Source organism: Zingiber officinale, chromosome 7B (assembly GCF_018446385.1).
Source record: "Zingiber officinale cultivar Zhangliang chromosome 7B, Zo_v1.1, whole genome shotgun sequence".
NCBI classification, from domain to species: domain Eukaryota; kingdom Viridiplantae; phylum Streptophyta; class Magnoliopsida; order Zingiberales; family Zingiberaceae; genus Zingiber; species Zingiber officinale.
The window spans coordinates 80,212,876-80,239,403 of NC_055999.1; the positions used below are offsets into that span (position 1 = coordinate 80,212,876).

The 26,528-nt window shown below is 37.7% G+C and overlaps 2 protein-coding genes and 1 long non-coding RNA gene across 3 annotated transcripts; all 3 read left to right on the forward strand.

Moving 5' to 3' along the window:
* Positions 1-390: 390 nt before the first annotated feature.
* LOC122006109 (T-complex protein 1 subunit gamma) lies at positions 391-9,801 on the forward strand. The gene is made up of 14 exons (XM_042561461.1): positions 391-612; positions 1,097-1,158; positions 1,574-1,646; positions 4,636-4,703; positions 4,913-4,982; positions 5,254-5,322; positions 5,432-5,503; positions 5,677-5,750; positions 6,038-6,315; positions 8,336-8,720; positions 8,794-8,919; positions 9,024-9,128; positions 9,280-9,354; positions 9,425-9,801. The coding sequence occupies exons 1-14, from the start codon at positions 588-590 to the stop codon at positions 9,614-9,616; spliced, it is 1,674 nt and encodes a 557-aa protein (XP_042417395.1). The 5' UTR covers positions 391-587; the 3' UTR covers positions 9,617-9,801.
* Positions 9,802-10,584: 783 nt separating this feature from the next.
* On the forward strand, positions 10,585-11,414 carry LOC122004476 (B3 domain-containing protein Os04g0581400-like). Its single transcript, XM_042559357.1, has 2 exons — positions 10,585-10,884; positions 10,958-11,414. Exons 1-2 carry the CDS (start codon positions 10,649-10,651, stop codon positions 11,412-11,414), a joined length of 693 nt encoding a protein of 230 aa, XP_042415291.1. The 5' UTR covers positions 10,585-10,648.
* A 951-nt stretch (positions 11,415-12,365) lies between these two features.
* LOC122003861 lies at positions 12,366-13,325 on the forward strand. The gene is made up of 3 exons (XR_006118125.1): positions 12,366-12,779; positions 12,903-12,994; positions 13,265-13,325. It is a non-coding gene; the product is annotated as an uncharacterized LOC122003861 (long non-coding RNA).
* The last annotated feature ends 13,203 nt before the right edge of the window (positions 13,326-26,528 follow it).

Genomic DNA, 26,528 nt, shown 5'->3' on the forward strand with positions numbered 1-26,528 from the left:
GCTTCAATGAGATGGAAGCTCTAAGACATTTTACTCGCATTTTTTTAAAAAATATTTCATTGTATATTAAAAGAAAATATACTTAATCTTATAATTGTTCTCATCATTTTAATCTCATTTGTCCTTGTGAGTCGGATGCTAGCACCTATATTCTTTATTTCCTTTGGTTTGAAATCTATGAAACAGAAGCCAAAGTGATGGTCATTATTTTCTTATTTTTCACTTTCACTTAGTATTATATATTATCTACTAACACTAGAACATGACATCATCTTACCATAAAAATAAATCTAAATTTATTGTAAAAATATAAATAATTATTTTTAAAAATATATAATTAATCTTATATTATTCTATATATTTGTTAGTGTAAAATAAAAAACCGTGACAAGCAAGAAACCGACTCAGGAGAAGGATCTAGCCATTTCAGGCCGGGTGCTGCGCGAGGGTTTTCAGTTCCACTGAGGAACTCTCGAGAAACTGCTCGTCGCCGGAGACCTCCACCCGCCGTTGCTGCAACCGCCTCGCTTTCGGTGTAGCAAGAAGGAAATAGGAAGGCTCTTTTTCGTCTCTGTATCTTCTCAGTCATGCACGCCCCCGTCCTTGTTCTCAGTAAGTCTCTCTCCTCCTTTTGACAAATCGGTGGATCTCGGAGTTCTTCCCTTCCGTTTTAAAGATCAGCATTTTTTTTAAAAAAATCATGATTTCATTACTTCTTCTGGAGAAATTTTGCTGGGTAAAAAAAAAAACTTCCGGATTGATCAATATTTGTAGTGGCGGTAGCTCGTTGGTTGGAGGTATTGCACTTGAAAAATACAAGTCGAGATGGATGGCTTTTCCTTTGTTGTGAAATTTGGTGCTTTGGAATGCTGGATTTGTTGATAGATCGTGTCATTTTTTAAAAAATTTTTTGGCAGAACGTTTATGTAATGTTGCGTTTTACTATAGATCAAAATTGATGGAACCCATTTGGCGATTCAAGTACAATAGCGAAGCTTTTTTTCCCTTCTAAAATATAAATATATTCGTAGGAATGAGTAATTCTGTGGCTTTGTCATTCAAGTTATCTAACACTTTCCCTGACCTTTCTGAGCAGAAGATTCTTTAAAACGGGAATCTGGTAGTAAGGTTCATCATGCTAACATCCAAGCATCGAAGGTGAGAATATGCAGTCCTTTAAGTGTTTTTTTTGGCATTCTATTACATGTATAATTTGAGTTATCTAGGTACGTGACATGCTTGCCACATGGATTTGCCATTTGTGTTTCCTTTCCTAATGTCAGTGCTAAAACAGCACTAGAGTTTTTTGAAATTTTGTGTTTAGTTTGGCGTACTTCATATTTATTACTTATAAACACGTATATCTTTAGATTGTTTGATGAACTTCAATCCATAGAAGCTCTTTTGTGCTGATTCATTGTTGATTACTTGAAGAAGTGTTTGCATTGCAGTGTCATAACAGCATGTTGTTATTTTACTTCAGTAGTCTTCATGATAGTTGGAAAAAGTACTTCTGCATCTCATCACTGCTGATATTGGTTGTTACATCTTATATCTTACATTCTATGTACAGGCCGTGGCTGACATAATTCGAACTACTTTGGGACCTCGGTCTATGCTTAAAATGCTGCTTGATGCTGCAGGAGGTTTGTTTTTAGTTATTTTAACTGATAATCTTGAATGTGGATGTATTACTATGGTTGTTTGATGCTTCAATTAACTGTGATTTTAACAAAGGTTTGTTTTTGGTATTTTTACTGGCACTTTTGAATGTGGATCTGTAAGTTATATTTTGATTTCTCGCAAAAACATGATTTGAAGCTTCTAATCTTTTTCAAATGTTGATATTTTGTCTCAATTATGAAATATGACAAGTTTTTTTCTGTATTCAGATGTCTGCATTAGCTTGAAAGTTACATTTTCCATGCAAGACCTATTAGATATCAAGACAACCATGAACACATTTCACTTGAACCTGAAAGTTGAGAAAACCATGAATTCATAGAATCTAAACAAGTGCTTGTGGGATACAACCTAGTGTTATCTATACTAATGCCAATCATTTTAGTATATAGGTAATTGCTGTTGACATGGTTGAGGAGAACTGTAAATGACAAGGATATAAACAATTTATTTGGTTGTATTTACTACAAGTACAAAATTTGTCATGTCCTATAAGTGTTGATTATATGGTAATAGCTGGAATCATGTTGAAGTGAGAACCCATTGGCGATCACTTAGTCAACTGTTGGATTATATGGTAAAATGATTACAACGCATGCCATTTACTCAACCTCAAACTTGTTCACCAATATAGTACATAGTGAATATGGACAATGGAGCTTTTTAATTATTATGAGAAACAATTTCTTGAAAAAATTTCAACGGAACAATTTCTTCAGGTACATGATAAACAATTATCCAAAACAATTTGACCAAGACAAATTTGTAAGTTGTAGAGTGCTTTTATGTGTTTGCGGCCCTGAAAGCATCTATCAATGTGCTAAAGAATTAGATAAGTGCAGCATACTTCCATTTAATGATGATATCAAGATGAATCAATATGGCCATCTCTGAAGTTTGTATTCACAGTGGTGGGCTTAAGGAAGGAATCTGGAAGTTATGGGCTTAAGAAGCATTTGTAGAATTGACAGTCTCTTCATGCAATAAATCTCCATCCTTTTGCATAAGTGATCCTGATTTTTCATTCTCAATTTCTTGAAAAAATTATAGCTGCCAAAGGCCTTTTGTTCTTCAATTCACAATCTGACGGTTGGGATTTCAATATATTTACAGTTCTTGAACCTCCTACAGAATTTCATGTTGCCCATTGCTCAATTTGAGCTTCTACTCTTACCAATCTAGCCTGTTGTCTCTCTTCTTATGTCAAGTTGCAGCAGTCTATCCACTTGGGGGAATGGAAACTTTTGCGCTATTAGTGGATCTGAATTTGTGTGACAAGGTCTGAACTATGACATTTGACAGGGAACTCATCTATATCTTTCATGTAGTTCCTGGTTCCCACTTGATGCCTGTTACCACATAAGAAAGAATCTAAATGGGAGGATGCAGGAAAGTGAACTGATCCCTGCAGGAAGAAACATTGCACTGCAATCAACATATCCCATGCCATTGGTTGTTAATCAAAACACACGTAGTTTACAATGCATTCTCAATGCACTAGAGGAGCAGTTGTTCTGAAGTTCATTCTGCACCATCCTAATTCTCATATGCCTAGAAGAGAGGTTCTTCTGAAGCTTATTGAGCACCATTACATTTATGATCTGTTATTCATAGTTTCCCAATATTCTCCTGAATAGAATTTAGTTGAGATAGTTGTGAATCTCTGCTACCATCCATATGCAAGTGGTTAAATCATGCGGAACAAGGCAAGGGGGAATTATGAGGAACCACGAAGCTGTCCATTTATGAGAAACACCTTTTGAATCATACCGAACTTCTATTTTACTTAGATTCGACTGAGTATCCAACACAGGCGTGGATCTAACCATCTGTCATGTGACCAATAGGGCGTCAAATTTCTACTTTGAGTGTCAGTGGTTGACTTAGGTATTTAGGGGATAGATAAAGAGTCTGGTATCAAAAGTCAGACTCTACTTGTAAAATCTGCCAGTGCATGAGTTTCCAGAGCATTCATGTGGGGTTTAAGGAATTACAAGTAGTATGGTTTCAATATTTAAGTGCCTTAAAGATCCATGTTTAGGGAGAGCATTTAACTCTCTAATTTTTGGCCATACTTGCGGCCCAAAATTGATCACTCCCTTTTCATGTTTAGTTTCTAAACATTTCTGGGTTTTTTATTCTTCTGCCACAATTCAAGGATTCCGTCACTCTAAGTGTGCCTATTTATAGAATTTATGTAATTGCATCAATTTCAAGGCATGCTCATTTACAGGGCTATGGGAAGAAGTTTATGGAACTTTGTTGATGGTGTTATGTTGGAAAAGGGAAACAGGAGAGAATTGAAATTAAGGAAATGTATGTTGCAGGATGGAAGAGAGGGATACCGAGTTGCATAAGTTATCCAATTTGAGTGATCTGCCACCGTTCTTTTGGCTTGTTGTTTTGTTCAATTGCTTGTTATGAAAGAGGTGACAAGAAAGCGTTGTGCCGTTTTGAATGTTATGAGAATTCATCTATTCTAGCAAGGATATGTTTTTTTTGGGGAAGGATGATTACATTTTCTCTTTGATGAGCTTGTATTGATTGGAGCCTTGTGCAAGGTGACCACCAAATTTATGAGTTCAAGTATTCTGAGCCATCCATGGCTAATTATCACTAGAATTCCAACTTGAGTAAAAGCCCATAACAATCAGATTACTCAATGCCTTTTTTTCCTAATTTTTGTTGCAAATAAATAAATGTGAACATGGGAGAATATCTCAGTCACTAGAGTTCACCTTAGATTACAGGGGGAAAAGTTCTGTATTATAATTCTTATGATGTCAACAAAACCAATCTTTTACCACCTTCTACATTCAAGTGTCAAGTTCATAATTGATCTTCAGTTTTAACAATCTTTATTAAGTTTTCCTTGTGACTCATCAATCCTTTCCTCAGTTTCTGTGAACTATTGCACTCATAATTTTCTCGGTTGTGTCTTATTTTTGCCAGGTATTGTAGTTACAAATGACGGAAATGCTATTCTTCGTGAGCTTGATCTTGCTCACCCAGCTGCTAAGGTGTGTGATGCCCGATCCATTTAGTTGCCAACTTGCCATTAATATAGTTATGTTTATTATCTTTGTCTTGAATCTGTAATGCACAATATTTGGATTAGTTTATAGTAGGAATTTTCTTTTCTTTTATCATGTACATTGTATTCTTTTGGGGTTGGTATTTGATTACTGATGCAACATTTTATTGTCTCTTACTATATGACAACTGGCAGTCGATGATTGAACTAAGCCGGACACAGGATGAAGAAGTCGGAGATGGCACGACGTCTGTCATTGTTCTAGGTATGCTTTGTGATCTTTGTATTACTTTGTGGATTGGTGTTTATGGTATATTAGCCTGCATCATTATTGTCATCTGGCTAACAGTGGATTGTCATAGTAAACGACACAATCAGTGTAAAATTTGGATTTTTTTTAGACATACTTGCCTAAGACTATCTTTCCAATCATCTTCCATGTCTGCATATTTCTGTTCATTGTGCTTGTCATGTTTGATTAACTACAGGCTTCTTTTGGAAGAAGAAATGCTAATCCTTTATATCTTTCTTTTTAGCTGGCGAGATGCTCCATGTTGCGGCAACTTTCATTGACAAGAACTACCATCCGACTGTTATATGTCGAGGTAATTTTTCAGATAATGAACATCTGTTACACTTGTGCTGTATTTGCATGTAAATTCTTTTGTTTTTTTGCTTGACTTCTTCCTGATAGTGTCTAATCTGCCATTTCAGCTTATAACAAAGCTTTGGAAGACTCTATAGCTGTTTTGGACAAAATCGCAATGGCCATTGATGTGACTGACCGTAAGTTCTATTTACTGCATATGATATTTTGGTGAGCACAACAATATGAGGGTTATGACAATTAGTTAATCTTGCACTATTCCTTTAACTCATCCATCAATTTACCTTTTCTGGTGTAACATATCTAACATAACAATCTGAATAAATTGTCTCATTTTGAATCATCTTCACAGGTGCTGCAATGTTGGATCTTGTCAAAAGTTGTATAGGCACAAAATTTACTGGACAATTTGGGGATTTAATTGCTGTGAGTATCTTTGAAGATGTCAGTCTTTTTGCTTTAAAAACTATAAAGTTGACTATGTGAATGGATTCAGATCTCCATTGGTTCTATCAAGTAAAGTTGGTTAATGACAGTCTGATAACAAAGATTTTGTAGATATCGACTATACATAATTGATTGTTTTTCAGTACAAATTTTTATTTAGAGTAGTACTGATATTAGTAGGAGATTTTAAATAATGATCCAGAGGTTGAACTTAGAAGTCATTGTTTTACACCTTAGAGTTCTAATGGTTACCCTTTTAATTCCAGGATCTGGCTATTGATGCTACAACAACTGCTGGTGTTGACCTTGGCCAAGGTGTACGTGAGGTTGATATTAAGAAGTATATAAAAGTTGAGAAGGTTCCTGGCGGGCAGCTGGAGGATTCCAAGGTTCTCAAGGGAGTTATGATTAATAAAGATGTAGTTGCACCGGGAAAAATGAGGAGAAAGATATTAAACCCTCGCATTATTCTCCTTGATTGCCCCCTTGAGTATAAGAAGGGAGAAAATCAAACAAATGCTGAATTGGTGAAGGAAGATGATTGGTATGAAATTGCTTTGAATTTCACGTGCATGTTTTTGATAAACAATAAGCTGCAATATCTAATTGTAGTCATTAAGGGTGCCTCAATTGAGGAGTAGAGTGTGTAGAATAGTAAGATTCGTTTCATGTCTTCTTGTCACAAAGAAGTCATTGGGCTTTAGGCACACAAGGAATGGTGTGTGCTGAGGAAAAGTGTAGCACATGTATAATATCAACCATGGTTTCTAGTGCCGGTCCAACTAGCATGATTAAAATATATTGTTTTGTCACCAACTAATACTGACACTAAGTTGTCAAGGGTAAATGTCATTATGCCATCTATGCTGATATAGTTTTGGTTGATGTCATCTATGATTGATGAAGATAGGAGGATTCTCTTCCCATGAGTCATCTTTGATTTTGTTTGTGGATCGTAGGAGGAGATGAGAAACTCTGTATAAAGAGAGGGGAAGCCAAGAGGGTAGTCACCAATAAGTGCACTGATGATTAAAGAGTGTCAAAGTCGTTGTATCCATGTATTACACCTATGCTTCCATATATTACACCTAGCTTCCGTATATTACACCTATGCCTTTTCCTTTCCATATGTGCATTCTAACTCCAATTTCCTATAGTTCTCTCAGCTCTATCGAGGGATTAATTTCAATGTCAAATGCCTTGGGAGCATTATTTAATCCAAGTCTGGAAAAATTTGGTGGATGATTTTTCTACGAAGCTACCAATGGAGGAACTAATTTCAATAGCACATATCTTGGGAGGAAAAATTACAGGGACGATCTTACTATGATGCAACAAGAATCGATACTTCTACCTTATGCACAAATACTCATTTTGATGTTATTAACTAATAATCATTGGTTAAGGTTTCTTATTATATTTTTTAACTTGTTGCTTTAAAATTTTAATTTAATTGGGGTTTTGATTGCTGTAAGTTCAAATTTGGCGGCAAACAAGCTAAGCGAAGCTAAGTGAACGAGGATTATAAGATTAAGCTCATTAGATGATCTTGACATACATTGAAGCGTGCTTAGTGTTGGCATCACACATTATTTAAATTGCATCCTTCCAGCTAGACTAAAACTTTAACATGGAAAGATATTTAAAACCTTGCTTCGAACCTTTATCTCACTTGCCTTTAGAGCTTATAGGGGTGTGATTCTTTTTCTTCTTACCTTTGTCTTGCGGTTCCGGGTACAACTTTTCGTTTACACTTTTCACATGTGCCTGGTGTGCACATAACACTCACTCATCTTTTGGGTTAGGTTTTTTCCTTGTGAAAAGGCACACCTAAACATTTTCATTCTATTATGTTTGCCATAGTTATTAGAGGTGGTTTAGCTATTGTGCATAGCTAGTTGTGCCTATTAATAACAGAAGTGTGCTCCCTCATAAGTTGCAAGAAATTATTTTGTTTGTAATTTTTGAAGATAACTATTCTTGGTAGGCTAGTAATTCTTATTGAGATAAAGTGGAATATTTTCTTTGGTTTCTCTGAATCTGTTAAACTTCTAGTTTAATAGATTCAATTCTTTTAACTATAAAGTTCTGTTAGTGGTTTTGAGCATGTCCTTACCATTTCAATTTGTTGTCTCTCATTTTATCATGTATTGGTGATACATTTGATTGGGCTCGAATATCACTGGTAAGCTGTGTTTCTTGTTCTCTATAAATTGCAAATAGCTATTCAGCATCTCCTTGTAGCACATATTCTTATGGGTATTACGATACAATCTGGTTGTGCTCTGATTCAATATACATATATTGGCATTATTAGGTTGAACTTGGATTTTGCACAGCTTATGTTATGCCCACTCCAATGGAGAGAAAGTGGAGGGAACTTCTTGTGTCTCTTGAATTACCTATTTTGGATGTCTGACTGTCTATATCAAGAAACTGTACCTTTTTATTGTTGAAATTTGAAATCTAGTCAAGAAACTCCAGATATCTAGTCATTCTTATACATTGTGTTTCCTTCACATATTTGCTGAATATTGACTAATATTTATATCTACATTTGCCAGGGAAGTACTGCTAAAGATGGAGGAGGAATATATACAAAATATGTGCATGCAGATATTGAAGTTCAAACCTGATTTGGTGATCACAGAAAAAGGGCTAAGTGATCTTGCATGCCATTACTTGAGTAAGGCGGGAGTTAGTGCTATCCGGAGATTGCGCAAGACTGACAACAATAGAATTGCAAGGGCTTGTGGGGCTGTTGTTGTCAATAGGCCAGAGGAGTTGCAAGAGTCTGATGTTGGGACAGGGGCCGGCCTGTTTGAAGTCAAAAAATTTGGGGATGAGTTTTTTGCTTTTATTGTGGATTGCAAAGATCCAAAAGCCTGTACCGTTCTCCTAAGAGGTGCTAGTAAGGATCTTTTGAATGAGGTTGAAAGAAATTTGCAGGTGAGATTTTGTATTCGTACATGCTTGATTTTAATGATTGAACGAATTGTACAGTAATAATGTGTGCTGACAGGATGCTATGTCAGTAGCCCGAAACATCTTGAAAAACCCAAAACTTCTCCCTGGTGGTGGTGCAACAGAGTTAACAGTATCAGCTGCACTAAAACAGAAGAGTTCTTCAATCGAAGGGATAGAAAAGGTTTTCTTCAATTGTCATACAGTGGAACTGCATAAATGTCGACACTAACATCCAGTTTATTTCTGCCTCATTGTAACTAATTAATATTGTTTGGTTGTCTTTAGTGGCCCTATGAAGCTGCTGCTGTAGCTTTTGAAGCAATTCCACGAACCTTAGCTCAGAACTGTGGTGTAAATGTCATTCGCACCATGACTGCCCTCCAAGGAAAGGTAATTCTTGTTATGTTCTTTGTAAGTCTGATTCTTCGATATCTAATGAATTCATGTTATGACTGATTAACTCACTTTGTGAGGCTGGATGAAATTTCAAAAACCTTATACTCAACTAAGTAGATAATTTACTTTACCTTCTTTGTCGCAGCATGCCAATGCTGGGAATGAATGGGTTGGCATTGATGGAAATACTGGTGAAATTGTTGATATGAAGGAGCGTAAAGTAAGCTTGGTGCCTCCCCTTTTCTCCCCATATTTTGAATCCATGCTCTCTAATGTCCTTTTCATTTCAGATCTGGGACTCCTACAATGTGAAGGCCCAAACATTCAAGACAGCTATCGAGGCCGCTTCCATGCTGCTTAGGATCGATGACATTGTGAGTGGTATCAAGAAGAAGCAGGCTCCTGGTGCTGGTCCAACCCCATCTAAGCCTAAGATAGAAGAGGAAGGTGATGCCGATAATGAGCAGATACTTCCTGAGTAGAATGCCCAGTTAAGCTTGTTTCTTGTCGTGTTGTCTGATGAGAGTATTAGGGCTCCTAGGGACCAAGAATTGGTGAACTTAAATTTGCTTGCTAAATTTTGTTTTTTGTTTTTGGAATATGCCATTGATATTTGTATTTTGCATTTTGTTCTGTTTAATCTGAGGTCGTTGACCTTCTCACAGTATAACTGATTGGTAAGATTTGATGATTTCCTTAGAGATTTGGATCTTCAAATCTTGATGGTAAGATGGAAAGACATTTGATTTTTTTTTTTTTTTTTGAGATACTGGTTTGAATGTTTTTTTTTTCGTAAAAGATATTAATTCTTTTTAAGTGTTTGATGCCATTTAAAATCATAATCAATAAAAAAAATAATGTGTTTGATGTCATTTAAAAAAGTTTATAACTTGGTAATGAATTAAATAAATTTAAAATATAAAAATTTTATAATAAAAAAATTAAGTTAAATTTAAATAATCACTTTAGATTTGGTTTGATTTAGTTAAATTTGATTCGGTGTGACCACCTTCCCCCCAAAACTAATCGGGCGGCAAAGTTAAGAAGTTATGAAAATAAAAATAATCAAAAAAACCTTTTGTATCGTTCTATTTAAAAACTTTCACTAAAAGCAGCACCACCCACCGAGGCCGAGCCGTTACTTCACCTGAGCTGTTGCTAATCAACCGACGGTACACCTTCCTCAAATATCAAAAATCTAAACTCCATTCTATTTTTCATTTTCTTTTTGTCCTTTTGCTGTCTGAATCCAGGCGACAACAACTTATCACAATCTAGCTAACTCCTGCTAATCACCTAAATTTAGGGCCATCTTGCCAAAATCATCCCCTAATTAGTCCTCCAAACCAACTTTCCCATGCACCACACCTTCCTCTCAAATATCTTCTTCTTCGCCTCTTAATTACCACAAAGTTTGCGATTCCATTCTGATTACGTAGAGACGTGCGTACGGAGGCTCTGTTTTTTCATTCTCTGCAATCGATTAGAAAACTTAGCATATCCGTACTTTTATCATGGCTCCAAAGCCAAGGGAAGGCGCCGGCTCCAACTGCTCTCGCGGCTCGTGGCCGTCAACCTCCGCCGGCGTGGATGGCTCGGCCTGCTACGGAGGAAGCATGACGGCGCCGCATAAAAATGCCGCCCGACCGCCGGCTACGAAGGCTTGCCATGGCGGCCTCGGCGACGACGTGCTGGTGGTGGAGATGTTCGCCAAGGAGCTAACTCCGAGCGACGTCGGCAAGCTAAACAGGTCAATCAAATTCAAATCTACATGAATCGCTTTCAATATCAGAGACTCGATGTTCATGGTGATCGACCTACAGGTTGGTGATCCCCAAGAAGCACGCGATGCAGCACTTTTCTCACGCGGCTCCACCGACACAAGAGGAATTGTCGATCGAGTTCGTCGACAGAGACGGGCGATGGTGGACATTTCGTTACTGCTACTGGAAGAGCAGCCAGAGCTTCGTGTTCACCAAGGGCTGGAATCGATTTGTCAAAGAGAAGCGACTGCGTGCCAAGGATACAGTTACGTTCTACAGGTGCGTCGACGACAGGAACGGGACCTACTGCTTGATCGACACGATTCGGCACGCAGAGAACGATAGAAACGAAGAAGACGACAAGGCGCCCAAAGGTGGGCTTAGTTTCGAGAGGAGGATGAAGCAACAAGAATATGATGATAAGGATGAATTGACAAGATATGGTGATGGAGAAGTGGTGCCAATGGAGAGTAAGAAGAAGTTGAGGCTCTTTGGTGAATGGATTAAGATAGAGTAATACTGATACAACAATAACAATCAATCTTTACTCCATTAATTAGGTGAGGTCTCGGGCCTACATGAGTCCTTCTAGTTTTATCCCATACTAAATAATTATTTATATTTAAATAAATTTATTTTATTTTGTTATTATTAATTAAGTTTTTGTTTGGGCAAAAATTAAAAGGTCTCTCTTTTTAAAAAAAAAAAAATCAAATGAGCATCTCTTTTAAAGTGATCTGTCTAAAATATCCTTACATTATTTGATCATTCAACCATATAGAAGCTAGTGACTAGCTTCTATAAATACATTATCTGATCATTCGTCCGTGTAGAAGTTAGTTGCTAGCTTCTACAACGATGATTTTATACTATTTTGATTTTCTAATTAACATCTTGATTAAAATAACATTTCAATGAGCAAATTAAACAATGGAAACTCTATGAAACTCATTACATTTCAAATGAACATAATCTAATAATGATCCAGTGCGTAAAAATTAGCATGTAACTTTTACGTGTAGCAACTACTGATTAGCTTCAATATATTGTAAAAGTTAATCGGTAGTTTCTACACGTTATAAAAGCTAACCAATAATTTCTACAATATTGCTGAAACCATATGTATTTTCAAGATAAGGGGCACTTATTTTTGTAGATGGATGCTCATTTAACTTTTTTTAGAAAAAGAAGTACCTATATGACGAAAATGTAAATATATGATGGGCGCCATTTTGATTTTTACCCTTTTTGTAAAATACCGGAAATAGGCGAATATTAATAAGGGAATTTTTCGGAATTTTTGAAAATTTTCCGGGAATTTTTCGGAGCTCGTACGGACGAGTTAACGGGGATAAAATGGGACTCAGAAAAGTCTGTTTTGACTACCCCAATTAAATGAGGAAAAGTTGAATTTTTCTTAATTCTTTTCCTTTATTTATTTTTCCTTTTTTCCTTCATTTTTCGCCGTTTCCTCAGTTTCTTCTCCCCGACGCCGCCCGCGCCCCTTCTTCTCCTATTATTCTGCTTCATTTCCTCTCTTCTCCTCTCACGTCGAAGCCTTTTTCCCTCTGCCCCTTTCCAGCGCCGCCGACCCGAGTAGCACCGCCGTAAACCGTGCCCTAGCCGCGGGCGACGTACGGAGCAGCGCCGATAGCCGGTGCCCTAGCCTCAGCCCGCGACACCCGACTCCAGCGACGCCACTTCCTTGCCTCTGCCGCCGTCGAACGGAGAGTGCCGGTCACCCTTTCCTCTGCCCTCGAGCCCGAGCACTGCCGACGCAGAAGTTCATCTGTGCCCTAGCACTGACGCCGTCGACGGATTGCCATAAAAGCTTGCTGGAAGAAAAGATCAGCACCACCATTTAGTCTCTGCCCTGGCGAAGGTAGCCGACCCTTTTCTTTGCCCTAGGATTCCTCTTGTTGTCGGATCCGAACCTTAGCTTCGCTGGGTTTGGTTGTGGTCAGCCTACAGATAAGTAATAGTTTCTTTGTGGTGTTGACAACAGGTTTGTGGCGGCAAGATTTTCCGGCTAGCATTGTCCAGTATCTGCGTTTTCTAGCCGTGTGTCCACAGGGGCAACATTGTATTAGAGTAAAGGTTGGAAATTTCATATCTGATATAGTTTAATATGTATTAATGTTGTATGGTGGGGGATAACTGATTCAGAGGAGGTAATTGTGGTTAAAACGTGAGATTTAACCTAATGTGGGTTAGATCCGAATCATGATGTTAACAAGAGGGTTCGTTAATTGTGTTGGATGGATTAGTTGGATCTAATTTATAACTTCTTAAATTGGATTAGAATTTAGTTTGGCTAATGGTTGTATGATAAATTAGCTAAACTAGACATTATGCTTGATGCCACAGGACTTTGATTTGGGACGATATCTCGACGAGTATCTTGATTACCGGATTGGACCATTTTATTGGAGGCGGGTACTTTGACTTATGTCTTTTGATAATGCATAATAAAGTGTTTAACATATAGCAATGATTGTGTTTTTCCATTTGTTTCAGTTGGTCACTACATGATCTGTTACATGTTGCTTGTTTACTTATTATGCACTGCATGTTATTATTTATCTGACCATACATGCTTTAGATAGTGACCCAACCACATGATACATTATGTTCAGGACCTAGGGTTTGTTTGATACCCTATCTGTCTGTGTACCTTCCATTTGATTCATTATCTTGTGGTACACATTTTATATTTATGTATGGAGCATGCTATGCTATTCGTGATATTGCCATGTTTAGTGTCATGCATCATCTTGCATGATTGCATGCTGTGCGATTGTCTACTCCATTATTGTGAGCACATCGCTAGTTACATGTATCTGTACACACCACCACTCATGGGTTAGTGGTATATCAGACAGGTGTGATACCTGCTTTTGGTATTCTGGATATATTGTGATAGCCGACAGATAGTTCCGCTCTGTTTGGCTCCGTTGGTTTAGTGTAGCAGCGTTGTAGCCGGCAAGCAGTTGGACTTTGTTTGGCTCCGTTGATCCGCTCATGGGTAGTGTGACTCAGCGTAGTAGCCGGCAGAGAGTCCTCCCCGTCATCATGTATCGGGAGATGAGAGCATTGCGCTCCCCCATTTATGATTTGGGGTAGTAGTATGTATGTACTCCGACAGCATCCCGTCCACTCGGTCACTCATCAGGGGCAGTGATGTCAGAGTGCACGGTTGTCACAACCCTACCCACTCGGACTCACCATTGTGTGTGAGATGGCTGACTGACGTCAGGGGTGACCATGTCATTAGCATCATATGCATGATGCATTTATTGTTTGTGTTTGCTGCATTTACTTGCTGCATTTATTTGGATGCATATGATTGACATGCATACAGGGTTATGACACTCTCGGTCTGACGACCCAGATATCTTTTTACCTTGATCCTGGTTAGTACAATTTTCTCCTGTTTCTGTTCCAGTTGCATTTATCCTTCTCGTATTCAGGAGACTGTACGCATGATTACTGTTGTCTGTTATTTACTTTATTTTGCATATCAGTTGTACCTGCTGAGTGTTGGACTCACCCCGCCTCCATTGTTGATATATTTTCAGGTTGAGACTGTCCGGAGCAGTTCTAGTCGCTAGTCCCCACTGCACGTAGTGCTAGTCCCCTGCAGCCACAAGACTGTTTACTTATCTTTTGATTTTATATTTTAGATTATGTGTTGATCTTGTATTGTTTAGATACTTGGAGCTTGTATGGATTATATTTGTCGATAGATTTTGGTATGATTTGGTTTTGTTCTACTACATGCCTGTCTGGACGACAGAAGAGGTGAGTTTATCGGATTTGAGCTTTACGAGTGTAGTTGAGTAGGGTTGTTTTCGAGTCATCTTATTACTGCTTTGTTTGTTTCGATTAAACTGCGTGGTGATTGTTTTATTTTTGTTATTATTCCAGCCGCATGTGGCTGAGGTATATAGTGCTTGTAGAAAAGTTTCAGATTGTCCGCCGTACAGGGGAGATGCTGTCGAAATTTCTTCGGACAGGGACTCCTCCGGGGCGTGACACTTTTTGTTTTTGTCTTCTTCTTATTTATTTGATGTGCATATTTGTCATAGTTTTACTAAATCATTTATTGATTGTCTAAGTATATATTCATATCATCTTAAATGTATTTATTGGAGTTTTCATTTAATAAATGTAACTCTGACTTTCTCTCTGATATTTTTATTTTTTTATCCTATCTATCCTTGTATGTCATCTGCACATCTATCTTAACATATTTATCTCTGCAACTTTCATTTTTTTGCTCATGTGCTTGAGTTATATCCCAACATTTAACATTCTACGATTATTTTGTAAAACCTTTCTTTGAGTCTTAGAACACTAAAAAAACATGAATTTAGCGATGAATTTTAGTGAGAAAAGCATCACTAATCAATAATGAAATTAGCAAAAAAAAAAAAAAATTCATGCAAAATTAGCAATAAAAAACTTTCATCACAAAATCAGTGGCTAAAAAATTTATTGTCGCAAAATTTGTTGCAAAATAGCGACGAATTAAATTCATCACTAATTTGCAATGAACTTATAATTCATTGAAAAATTTAGGGATGAAATTCAAAATTCATCAAAAACTTAGCTATCTCGATCCCTAGATTTTACAATGAAATTTAGTGATGAATTCATTTTTTGTCGCAAAGTTTACGATGAATTTTAATTTCATCGTAAACTTTAGAGATGAAATTTGAATTCATCCCTAAATTTAGGGACGAATTCAAATTTCATCTCTGAATTTAGGGATTTATCTAAATTCTCGACCTAAAGTCCTAAATTTAGCGACGAATTTAGAATTCATTGCTAAATTTAGGGATTTAAAATCCCAACCCATAACCCTAAAATCTCTATTGCTCCAGCACTCTACATCCCTGGTCTCCAAATCGTCGATTCTCTCTCCTACAAGCGACATCCCTAATCTCTGGCTATTCTCTCCAACATGCAAAGCATGCGACCATTGCTGATGCATCTCCTGTATCTCCCCTCTCCTTTCCCCTCCCCTCTTTAGCTCGATCTAGGCTCGGCGAGGTGCGACAGTCAGTTCCTTAGCCAAGGCTGTTACCTCAAGCGCCACCACAATGACCTGGCCATGACCTCCCTCCTTAATCAACTCCTCTACTTCATGGAATTCTTGGCAGCTTTGGACTCTACTTGCATCCTTCTTCTTCTTCTTATCCTTCGGAGGTGATGGTTGCTGGAGGAGGAGGCTATTAGTGCAATCGTCCTTAGGTTAAGGTTGACAAGTTTGACTAAGCTTGAGTTAGCTCGAGCTTGAGTTTCGATTTTTGACAATATGTGAGAGAGAAGTTAAGTAGGTCGAGAGATGATTGAATACTTATCTAGGGAAGTCCTAATTAGAGGTTAGACAACCGAAAGTTCTAACTAAAGGTTAGGCAACTTAAAATTCCTAATAAATGAAGCTAGGCAGTGTAAGTCCTGATAGAGCTAAGCAGTGAAGACCTAGTTAGAAACTAAGCAATTGAAGTCCTAGTAGTGCTAGGCAGTGAAGACCTAGTTGGGAACTAGATAGTTGAAGTCCTAGCGGGGCTAGGCAGTGAAGACCTAGTTGGAAACTAGGTAGTGGAAGTCTTAGCGGGCTAGTCAAGGGAAAAGTCCAAGTGGATTAAAAGTTGACCAGACACTTACTAATCCAAAGTCCAACGGGAGTTGACACGAGATGAAAAGTCCAAGTGAGTCAAAGATTGACCGGACACATGGTGAAGAAGCCCTGCTAGGTTAAGGGAGACCGAATGCTATGCAACAAGAAGTCCCAATAAGTCACGAATGACTTTAGGGTTGGACAAATGAACAGTAAACTCGAGTTCAGAGTTTAAGGTTGGGCAATCGATTAGTCCAAAACCAATCGATTAGGCAAATTACCTAATCGATTGGGACTTGTTCTAATAGATTAGGCCAATTTCCTAATCAATTGGGAACTTTTTGCAAAGTACAGTAAGACTCTGAATCGATTGAGCCTTATATTAATCGATTAAAGGTATTTTCGGGTGAGAAAAGAAGGGCTTGGAATGGATTGGGGCAATCAATTAGAAGATGCCAAATTGATTGGTATGACTCACCAATCAATTAGTCAGGCAAAAAAGAGTCATTCTATAGATTTTGAACAGTCAAACTGACATGACAATCGATTGGGAGTAAGTCAATCAATTAGGAGACATCAAAGTAACCCTAGAAAAAAGATTTTCGTGAAGATTTGAAGAAGACTTGCTTCAGCCAATTCTTGGGTGTTTAAAGAATGTTGATGTATTTTCTACCACCAAGATGCAATCAAAAATAAGAAAGCAAACAACACAATGTTCCTCATTATAAAACCTAAAAGTCATTCTTGATTGTATTTTATATTTGCGTTCTTGTTTTCTTGCTGTATTCTCGTGCTTGAGTTTATATGAGGCTTCTTCGCCTCCGAGAATAAGGTTTTCAAATTGTATCTATGAGAGTGAGGAGTGGACCCTTGAATTAGTCACCTCAAGGAGGTGGATACCAAGTAAAACGAAAGTGTTAGAATTGCTTCAATTTTTCTATCGCAAATCATCTTCAAAGAAGCGAACGACGCTATTTAACCCTCCCTTTCTAGCTCTCTATATGTCCTAACAAGTAGTATCAAAGCCAGACCGCTCTTCATCAGACTAATTATTAAAAAAAGCAATGAGCTAGACGAAGAAAAAGAAGTTGAAAGTTGAAGTCCTAAATTTCAAAAAGTCAAAAGACTAATCATTAAGAGAGCTCAACTTCAAAATGGACTTTCAAGATTGATTCGGATACAACACTCAAGCACCTCAACTATTTGGATTAGGAACTTCGATCTTTGGAGATCAAGGGTCAAAAATTTCTTAATGGTGGATGATCCTGTTTGAGAAGCTTGACAAGACGGAGAGCCGGGAGAGAAAACCTACCGCTGTTGAAGAATAAAGCCGCTGTTGAAGAATAAAGCCTGTAGAACACCGATCCGAGAAACCCAAAGCGGATCGGGAAGAATAAAATCACCGAGTGGCCTCCTTGCGCGAAGATCCGATGACGAGAGAGAAATCCCACCGAAGAGAACCCAGATTCAGAACTCCCAAGACTTCCTGCGCACAAGAGACCATCCAACACTATTGTCAGTGACCTAAGACCGGGGTGGGAATCCCTGGCTAGGCCCTCCGACGCTCAAGTTAGTGATCTCTCATGGTGTGGAAGAAGGAATAAGATGAAGAAGAAGTCGATGAACAGTAGTCGAAAATTAGCGTTATGAATGTGCGCAATGATGTGTACTTACCCAGCCAACGGAGAGGATTCCCCTTTTTATACCACTTCATATAACCTCCGTAGTCATGAAGTGGACCCCGATTTGTTAGAGTTTATTAGGAGATGACGTAAGCTACGTACTTGTGGTAAATGACTTTTAAGGAATCTTTTTCGTACCCCAGATGTACCTTCTTTGTTGTCTAGCACCTGCAAAACAATCTAAAAATACATTTCCCGCCAAAATATATAACACCTGTTATATAATCATATACTATAAATATCTTCATTAAATGTTCTATTTAAAATATTTATTTCTATCCTGTTTCACAGGTCCTTTAAAGTGTTTATATTGTTCCTACTTGCCCCTCCTGTTTTTGCTATATCCTAGATAGCTTAATGTACCTATGTTCCTTGTATCAGTCGGAGCTGGGCTTAACTAGGTTTAACCAATTATTATTACCTCTCATGAGGCTCCTGGAAAAATGCTCGTCCGGACTTCTTTATGTTTATTATTCTGGCTGAAAATGACCTATATTTGATCAAAATATCTTTTCAAGGTATTAGTCAACCCGACCAATATTGGCCTTCCTTCTTAAAGGCTTGTTTCGGTTGATACTGGTCTATTCACTAGGAAGCATATCCCGGCCGATATTGGCTTTCCTCCTAAAAGACATGTTTCGATCGATATTATCCTACCTCCTTTAAGGTATATCCCGACCGATATTATCCTACCTCCTTTGAGGTATATGCTGATCGATATGGGTCTGCCTCTTTGGAGGCATATCCCGGCCGATATTATCCTACATCCTTTGAGGTATATGCTGATCGATATGGGTCTGCCTCTTTGGAAGCATATCCCGGTCAATATTGGCCTTCTTTCTTAAAGGCATGTTTCGATCGATATTGGCTTACCTCCTTTCCCTTCCTTATCGGAGATCCATAAAACCTAACCCATATCAGTGGAGATAGAGTAATGGTTTGATCTAATACAGAGATTTCAAGCTCCAACAGATAGCAAAGGGAAGCTCCTTGAGAAGAAGAAATAGATCGAGGAGCAAATTAAGTGATGCAAGACTAATGATAGGGTAACTAAATTGTTAGTTAATTTATTGGCAAGCATCATCTTGTACAAAATTGGAGAATATCAAGATGCTAAGGGGCTATAGAAAAAGTTGGCAAAGCTTCATGAACATCCAACCTCAATGCAAAATGAAGTCAAATCCAAAGAGGGAGACTCAATGGATCAAGAACAAGATGTTTTGGAGGTTGAGAGATTCTCAACATCTAAGAATGAAGGTGAAGAAGAATCCACCTCAAGGGTTGAGGGGGAAAGTTCATTGACATCGGAACAAGGAGAACCATCAATTTTCAGAGTCAATATGGAAGAAGAGTGTGCCACCCATTCATATTGTGAAGGCATATCAATTTCAATTAACAAAAATAAAGATTATATCATGTGCTTTAAGTGTAGGAAAAAAGGACACTATAAGAATAATAGTCCAAAATTGGTCAAGAAAAAGGTTAAAGTGGCACCCAAGGCGAAGGAGAAATCAAAGGAGATCGGCTCCATAATACGAAGGTGCAAGGAGCACATTGTGTGCTTCTCTTGCAATAAAAAGGGATATTATCAGAATCAATATCCAAGGGGGGAGGAATCTGACCAAGAACCAAGGAGGAAGTTCAAGTGAAGAGGTAGGTTCCAAAGGCAAAAACTAAGATACCATTAGTTAATGACATTTATTTAAGTAGTCATGATAAAATGCATGCTAGAAATAAATTTTATGATTTTAGAGCATGTTATCATAAAAATAGGAAGCATGATAATCGTAAGAAGAATTATAGGTCATATCATGTTAGACCAATCCTACCTAAGGATAGGAACGTAGGAAATATTTTATGTAAGAATTCTAAGGAAGTTAGATTTATATCTAAAAATAAAAATATTCAAGGTGATCATGGAAATCTAAGTTTAAGGATTTAAGGAAAGAAAATCAAGTCTTGAGGTCAATGCATAAAAAATTAGAGAAAATCCTAGAGAAATGACAAATAATATCAAGGGGTATAAGAAGAAAAATCTAGGCTTAGATAGGCAAGAACCATCTAAGGGCAAAAAAAGATTTAGGATCCAAACTTAGAGCTAAGGAGAATGTGTCATCATATCATAAAATTTCATATAGTTATAAAATTAACCCTAGATTTAGGAGTCAAGTTAAGGTCACAAGGGAGACTATCCATAGAATTGACTTTGAAGAGACTAGTGTGACTAAGACTTCTATGAAACCTAGGAAGGTCATTAATAAGGTTTCTAGGGAAGTTATCCCTAGTGAGTACCTAGAACACTCAAGGAGCACTAATAGGATTTGGGTGTTGGTGTAATTTGCACTAACGGTCTAACTCAAGTTTTGATGAATGACAAGTAAGTTATGTTAGATGTTATTGTGATCTAATATATCTATCGAGTGTGTAGGGTTGACTAACTTGGCAAGAAGTCTAGTCGGGATATTTGATTTCTAATTGACAATCAGGATGTTTGATTCCCAATTGGAAGGAAGTCTAGTCAGATGTTCGATTCTCGATTGGCAATAGGGATGTTTGATTCCCAATTAGAAGGAAGTCTAGATAGGATGTTCAATTCCAAATTGACAATCGGGATATTCGATTCCCGATTGGCTGAAGTCCGGACATGTGATTCCTGAAGGAAGATTGGAATGTTCGATTCCAAAAGTTTGGATGTGTGATTCCGGAAGGAAGATCAGGATGTTCAATTCCTGATAGGTTCACTCGACATTGGGTAAGTGAAGGTAAGTCACTAGAGGAGAGTAACTAAGTGAGGAGGCGTTCCGATTGAGGGGACAGTAGATGTCGGTCCAATTTAGGTCTATTTCAGAAACCTAAATTGAGACTCTGACTAGATCCTGATCTAAAAGACATTGTTTAAATCATAAATTAATCATATTATATTATTCTAATTTTATTTTATAAGTTAGATTATTATTATGTTGGACTAACTTAACTTGCAGGGCAAAAGAAACAAACAAATCTTAGGTGAATAGTACCCCAGGCGCCTTAAGCATTGGAAGACACCTTCTCACTGTTCACGGAAGACGCCTTCAATGCTATGGAAGGCACCTTCCCATGGATAAATTTCAGAGTTCGTCGCAGATAAGGAGTGAGCTATTCAGGATCAGATTTCACACATTAGAAGCGCTTTGAACACTATAGAAGGCACCTTCCATGCTTAATAAAAGGAGTGCTCACCCAAGCCATTGTACACAACTTCCATACGAGCTTCTACGAGTCTAAACGACTTTCCAACTACTCCGGCTTCCTGTTGCTATCCTGCTATGACTCTGCTACCCCCAACTACTGCTGAGAAGTCACCCAAACACCGAGTTCGAGTTGACAAACTAAAAACAGTGTTTGGTAATTAAGTTAATTACTATATTTAATTTCTGCAAGTGGGAAGTGTAGTGTGTTACACTGCTTCAACTCTTTTTTTACTCGATCCCCTCTTTCGACGGTTCCAAAAGAGGTATTTAGTGGAGTACCCATCGATAGGTCCACGTGATATGGGTCTTGGAGTAGGAGTCGCCGAAGACTCCGAACCAAGTAAAAACCGAATCGTGCCTTTTACTTACTTTTGCTTTTGTGTTTTTTTTCTATTACACACTTTATTTTTAAAAGTAAAAGAAAAGTTTTTAAAAACCATGTGATTCATCCCCCTCCCTCCTCTCTGACGTGCGTCTCGATCCAACATTGGGTTGTATTCTCTACATACTGAATGAGTTTAGAGTGTCTCAACTCTAATTGAAAGGGTAGTTAATCCAACCATGGTGGCACTTTGGGGCATTTTAAGGTATTGCTACACCTTAAAAATGAAAAGTTGATGTGTACTCTTGAACAATTAAAGTGTGTTGATAAAATTATGGAAGTATTGAGCTTAATAAAATTAACACAAATAGGTTAGAATACAAAGGAATGCCAAGTTGGGAATTTTGACATTTTCTAGGGAGATAGGATAACTTATGCTTCTCTTGGAATAATGGTTAAAGGATGGATCATATATGAAAATCTAGGTATTTTCTTTATGCTATAATTGTTATATAGTATGCCCTATCACATGCCATAACATCATATTCATATTGTTATGAAAAATGCTATTATAATGAAAATTTCTTTTGAAACATATTCATTTGATGTATGTCATAATCATTATCATGTGTTATTTTAATTTCTTATAATTAAGGATAATGACATTAATTGACATCCTAGGTAGGATGATCAAAGTCAAAATACCTCATAGTTAGAGATGCATGCTCCCTTAATTTTACAGAAAACCTATTTTACATCTCACAAAGACCATAGAGTTGACTTGTATGTGCATTGAGATACATTAAATACAAGTGAAATGTTAGGAGAATGAGAAAACTCAAGATGTTGATTTAGCGCATTTAATTGAGTTTTAGTTTTATCAAAACAAATGATTATGTGAAGTCCAATCATGGAGAAAACTAATGTACAAGTTATGTGTATTTAGCCTAAAGATCATGGTTGGAAATTTATTTTGAAAATAATTTCAAAATCATTTAAAAACCGTGGTAAAGTTTATTTGTTAATAGGAATCACTATCAATTAGTTAGTTATAAAGTTAGAATGAAACATTGAAGTTTTCAATAATTTTTAATTTTATATCATTCTTTAAAAATGTGATATATTTTTATAAAAAAATTATTTTTCCTGAATAGTATGAGACATAAGTAATATATACATGAAATTTCATAATTTTTCGAATAACGTGGAATTATTTATGGATTTATAAATTTTAGTCTAAAATTGAATTAGAGAAATTAGATATGCTAATGATTAGGAACTATTCCCAATCAATTGGTATGGGCGTAATCAATTGATAGCTAAGGTAAATGGATTAACATGGTCTATAATCGACTAGTAATTGAAACCAATCGATTAGCAAGGTTATTTTTGACTGAAAAAAAATTTGATTTTAGTCCATTAAGCCATGCTTAATAAGTTTAACTATCCCTAATCCTCTGAAGTGCTTAGGTAAGTAATTAAAAGTAATTTTCTTAATGAAAATGATAAAGGAATGATTAATGGAGATTAATTTGGAGTTAATAAGGAGGTTTAGATTCAAAGTTGAATTTTTAACCTTATAACTTCAATTTTGAAATTTTCTAAAGGTTTAGGAACTCCAAACCATTATTAGTGCAATGAAAGAAGTTGAAGCGTGCTTTGAGGGGGAGATACACCTTGTAGGCATGATTTAGGTAAGAAAGGAGAATTTTGATGGATGATGGGTGTATGCTCAAGGTAGAGCATTGGAGGAAATGGAAGGGTATGAAAACTTCATTGTGAAGTTTGAATAATAAAATGATGAATCTTGGAGAGAAGATTTTAAACTAGGCAATTGAAGTCCTAGCGGTGCTAAACAGTGAATACCTAGTTAGGAACTAGGTAATAGAAGTCCTAGAGGGGTTAGGCAGTGAAAATCGAGTTGGGAACTAAGAAGTGGAAGTCCTAGCGGGGCTAGACAAAGGAAAAGTCCAAGTGAATCAAAGGTTAACCCAAACTTGGTAATCAAAAGTCTAACAGGAGTTGGCACGAGATGAAAAGTCCAAGTGGGTCAAAGCTTGATTGAACACTTGGTGAAGAAGCTCTGACAAGTTAAGGATAACCAGATGTTAGGCAATGGAAAGTCTCAATGAGTCATGAATGACTTTAGAGTTGGGCAAAGGAACCCTAAACTCAAGTTTAGAGTTTAGGGTTGGGTAATCAATTAACTCAATAGATTAGGCCAAGGCCAATCGATTACACCAATTGATTAGGCAAAATCGATTGGCACCTGCTCTAATCAATTAGGTTGATTGCTAATTGATTTGGAGGTTTTCGTGAAGCACAATAAGGCTCTGAATCTATTGGCTAATCATTAGGACTTAGTTTATCGATTATGGCAATTGATCAATTCAAGCTTCACCGATCGATTAGGGTAACCAATTGAATCCTATTCGCGAGACCACAGTAGGTGTTGGAAACTTGGAATCGATTGGGAAATTGATTGAGAGATTTTCGTGGGAACAGAAAGCTTTTGAATCTATTGGGCAATCTATTAGAAGACGCCTAATCGATTCATATGACTCGCCAATCAATTAATTAGGTAAAAAAGAGTTATTCTGTAAGTTTTGAGGTCAAGTTGACGTGACAATTGATTGGGGGTAAGACAATCAATTAGAAGGAGTCGAAGTAACCTTAGAAAAGGGTTTTCTGCAAAGATTTGAAGAAGACTTGCTTCAGCCAGTTCTTGGGTGTTTGGAGAAGAAGTGCTGCTGCATTTTCCACCATCGAGAGGCAATCTAAAGCAAGAAAAGAGCAAGCAATACAAGGTTCCTCATTGTAAATCCTAAAATTTATTCTCGATTGTATTTTGTATTTGCATTCTTGTTTTCTTATCGTGCTTGAGCTTGTACAAGGCTTCTCCACCTCCGGGAAGGAGGTTTTCATAGTCATCTATGAGAATGAGAAGTGAACTCTTGGCATCCCCGCCTACTAAAACCCCCTCTACATGTCCTAATAGAGGAAAGTATTGCTTCCCCTGGTGGCGGGCACCATCTTTCACCAGTTCCTCAAACTCCAAAGGTTTCACGACTACCACACGAAGCTGTCACACCTCCATAAGAACTACCGGTTGCTCTCGCCCTTCGGTTGGTAGCTCTACACAGCTGACCCTACCATCGTCGAGTACATACTCAAGACTAACTTCAACAACTATGGAAAAGTAACCCTTTTTAAGTACCAGAAATGTTAATCTTTAACTAGCTTAAAGAGCTGGTTAATTTAAGGATTGTACAACCATAGAAATCTGCGTGATTTGTTTAGAGATGGCACATTTTCCGTCGAAGACGATAAGTGGCACCACTAGTGGAAGCTCGCGAGCTTCAACTTCTCCACCAAATTCTTGAGAGATTTCAGTGGTGCCATTTTCAAAAATAGTGCTTCCAAGCTCGCAAGAATCCTCTCTGCCTATGCCAATTCTAATGAGCAGTTCAACATGCAGAACCCCAATAGGATCTCTTAATGAAATCCACCTTCAAGATCATGTTCGAGTTCAAGTTGAATTGCTTGGGTGGTTCAAATTAGGATGGTGTCGAGTTTGCCAAAGCATTCGATGCAGCAAACAAGTTCACCCTGTTGAGGTACGTGAATATCTTTTGGAGGATCATGAGACTTTTGGGAGTTGGATCTGAGGCAGCTCTCAAATAAAATCTCAAAGTGATCGATGAATTCATGTACAAAGTGATGGACATCAAGTTCAAACAAATAGCCAATGGCCATCAGGAAAAAAAGAGATGACATTCTCTCAAAGTTCTTGGAGGAGATCAAGAGTACGCAGACGACAATGGATACGTGATATCTGAGAGATATAATTCTAAACTTTGTCTTCGCCAAAAAAGATACCTTGACCTGCTCACTCGCTTGGTTCTTCTATGACCAATCAAGATGAAGAAGAAACCAATAAGGTGAGAAGCAAGAAGAACCCAATCAAGAAGAAGAAGAGGAAGTTAAATCTTAGCTATGATCATTGTTCATGTATAGGAGGAGAAAGAACTTAAATCTATTTATGTGAAATGTTTCTCAGTTTGCTAAATTGTCTAGTTTGACTTGAATAATGTTATGGGATCTTGTTTATGATGATTTTCTTAGATTGATTAACTTTGTTTGCAATTTGTCTGTGTTTGGAATGATTCATAATTCATTATAATTTGTCTATGATGATGATTCATTATTAATCGGTGATGCGACGATGGAGGGAGACCTACTTGACATGGGGTCAATTGTCAGGGTGAAGGTCAAAGTCAAGGTGGCCAATACCCGGGTGCCAAAGGGCCTAACGGAGGACAATGACAATGGATGGTTGAACAGTCAGGCCCCGATCGATGGGAGATAGGTCCGAGCAGACCTCCAGTCTAGCTTGGGATGATAGCTAAGACAACCGACGCTCAATACAGAGTGACATGACATCGAGGGAGACCGGATAGCTGGTATGAACGAGGGAGGGCATGTTACTACACAGTCACTGTACGAAAGAGTCACCGAGGTCGATAGAGCGGAGGAGTCCCAGCCGAGCGGCTGGCTCAACCAAGCAGCAGGACCTGGCTACAGATGGAGCGGAGTCCTGGCCGAGCGGCTATCCCACAATGGGACCACTATAGTATCTCTCGACATCCTTTTAGGAGGTAGTGTTGCTGACACAAGGCACGGTTGACAGGCGGATCGTACGGCGGAAGCTTCTACTGTTTTATCAGGGATATGCATGCCTTGTTAAGGTATGATGTCAGAGGTATTTTCT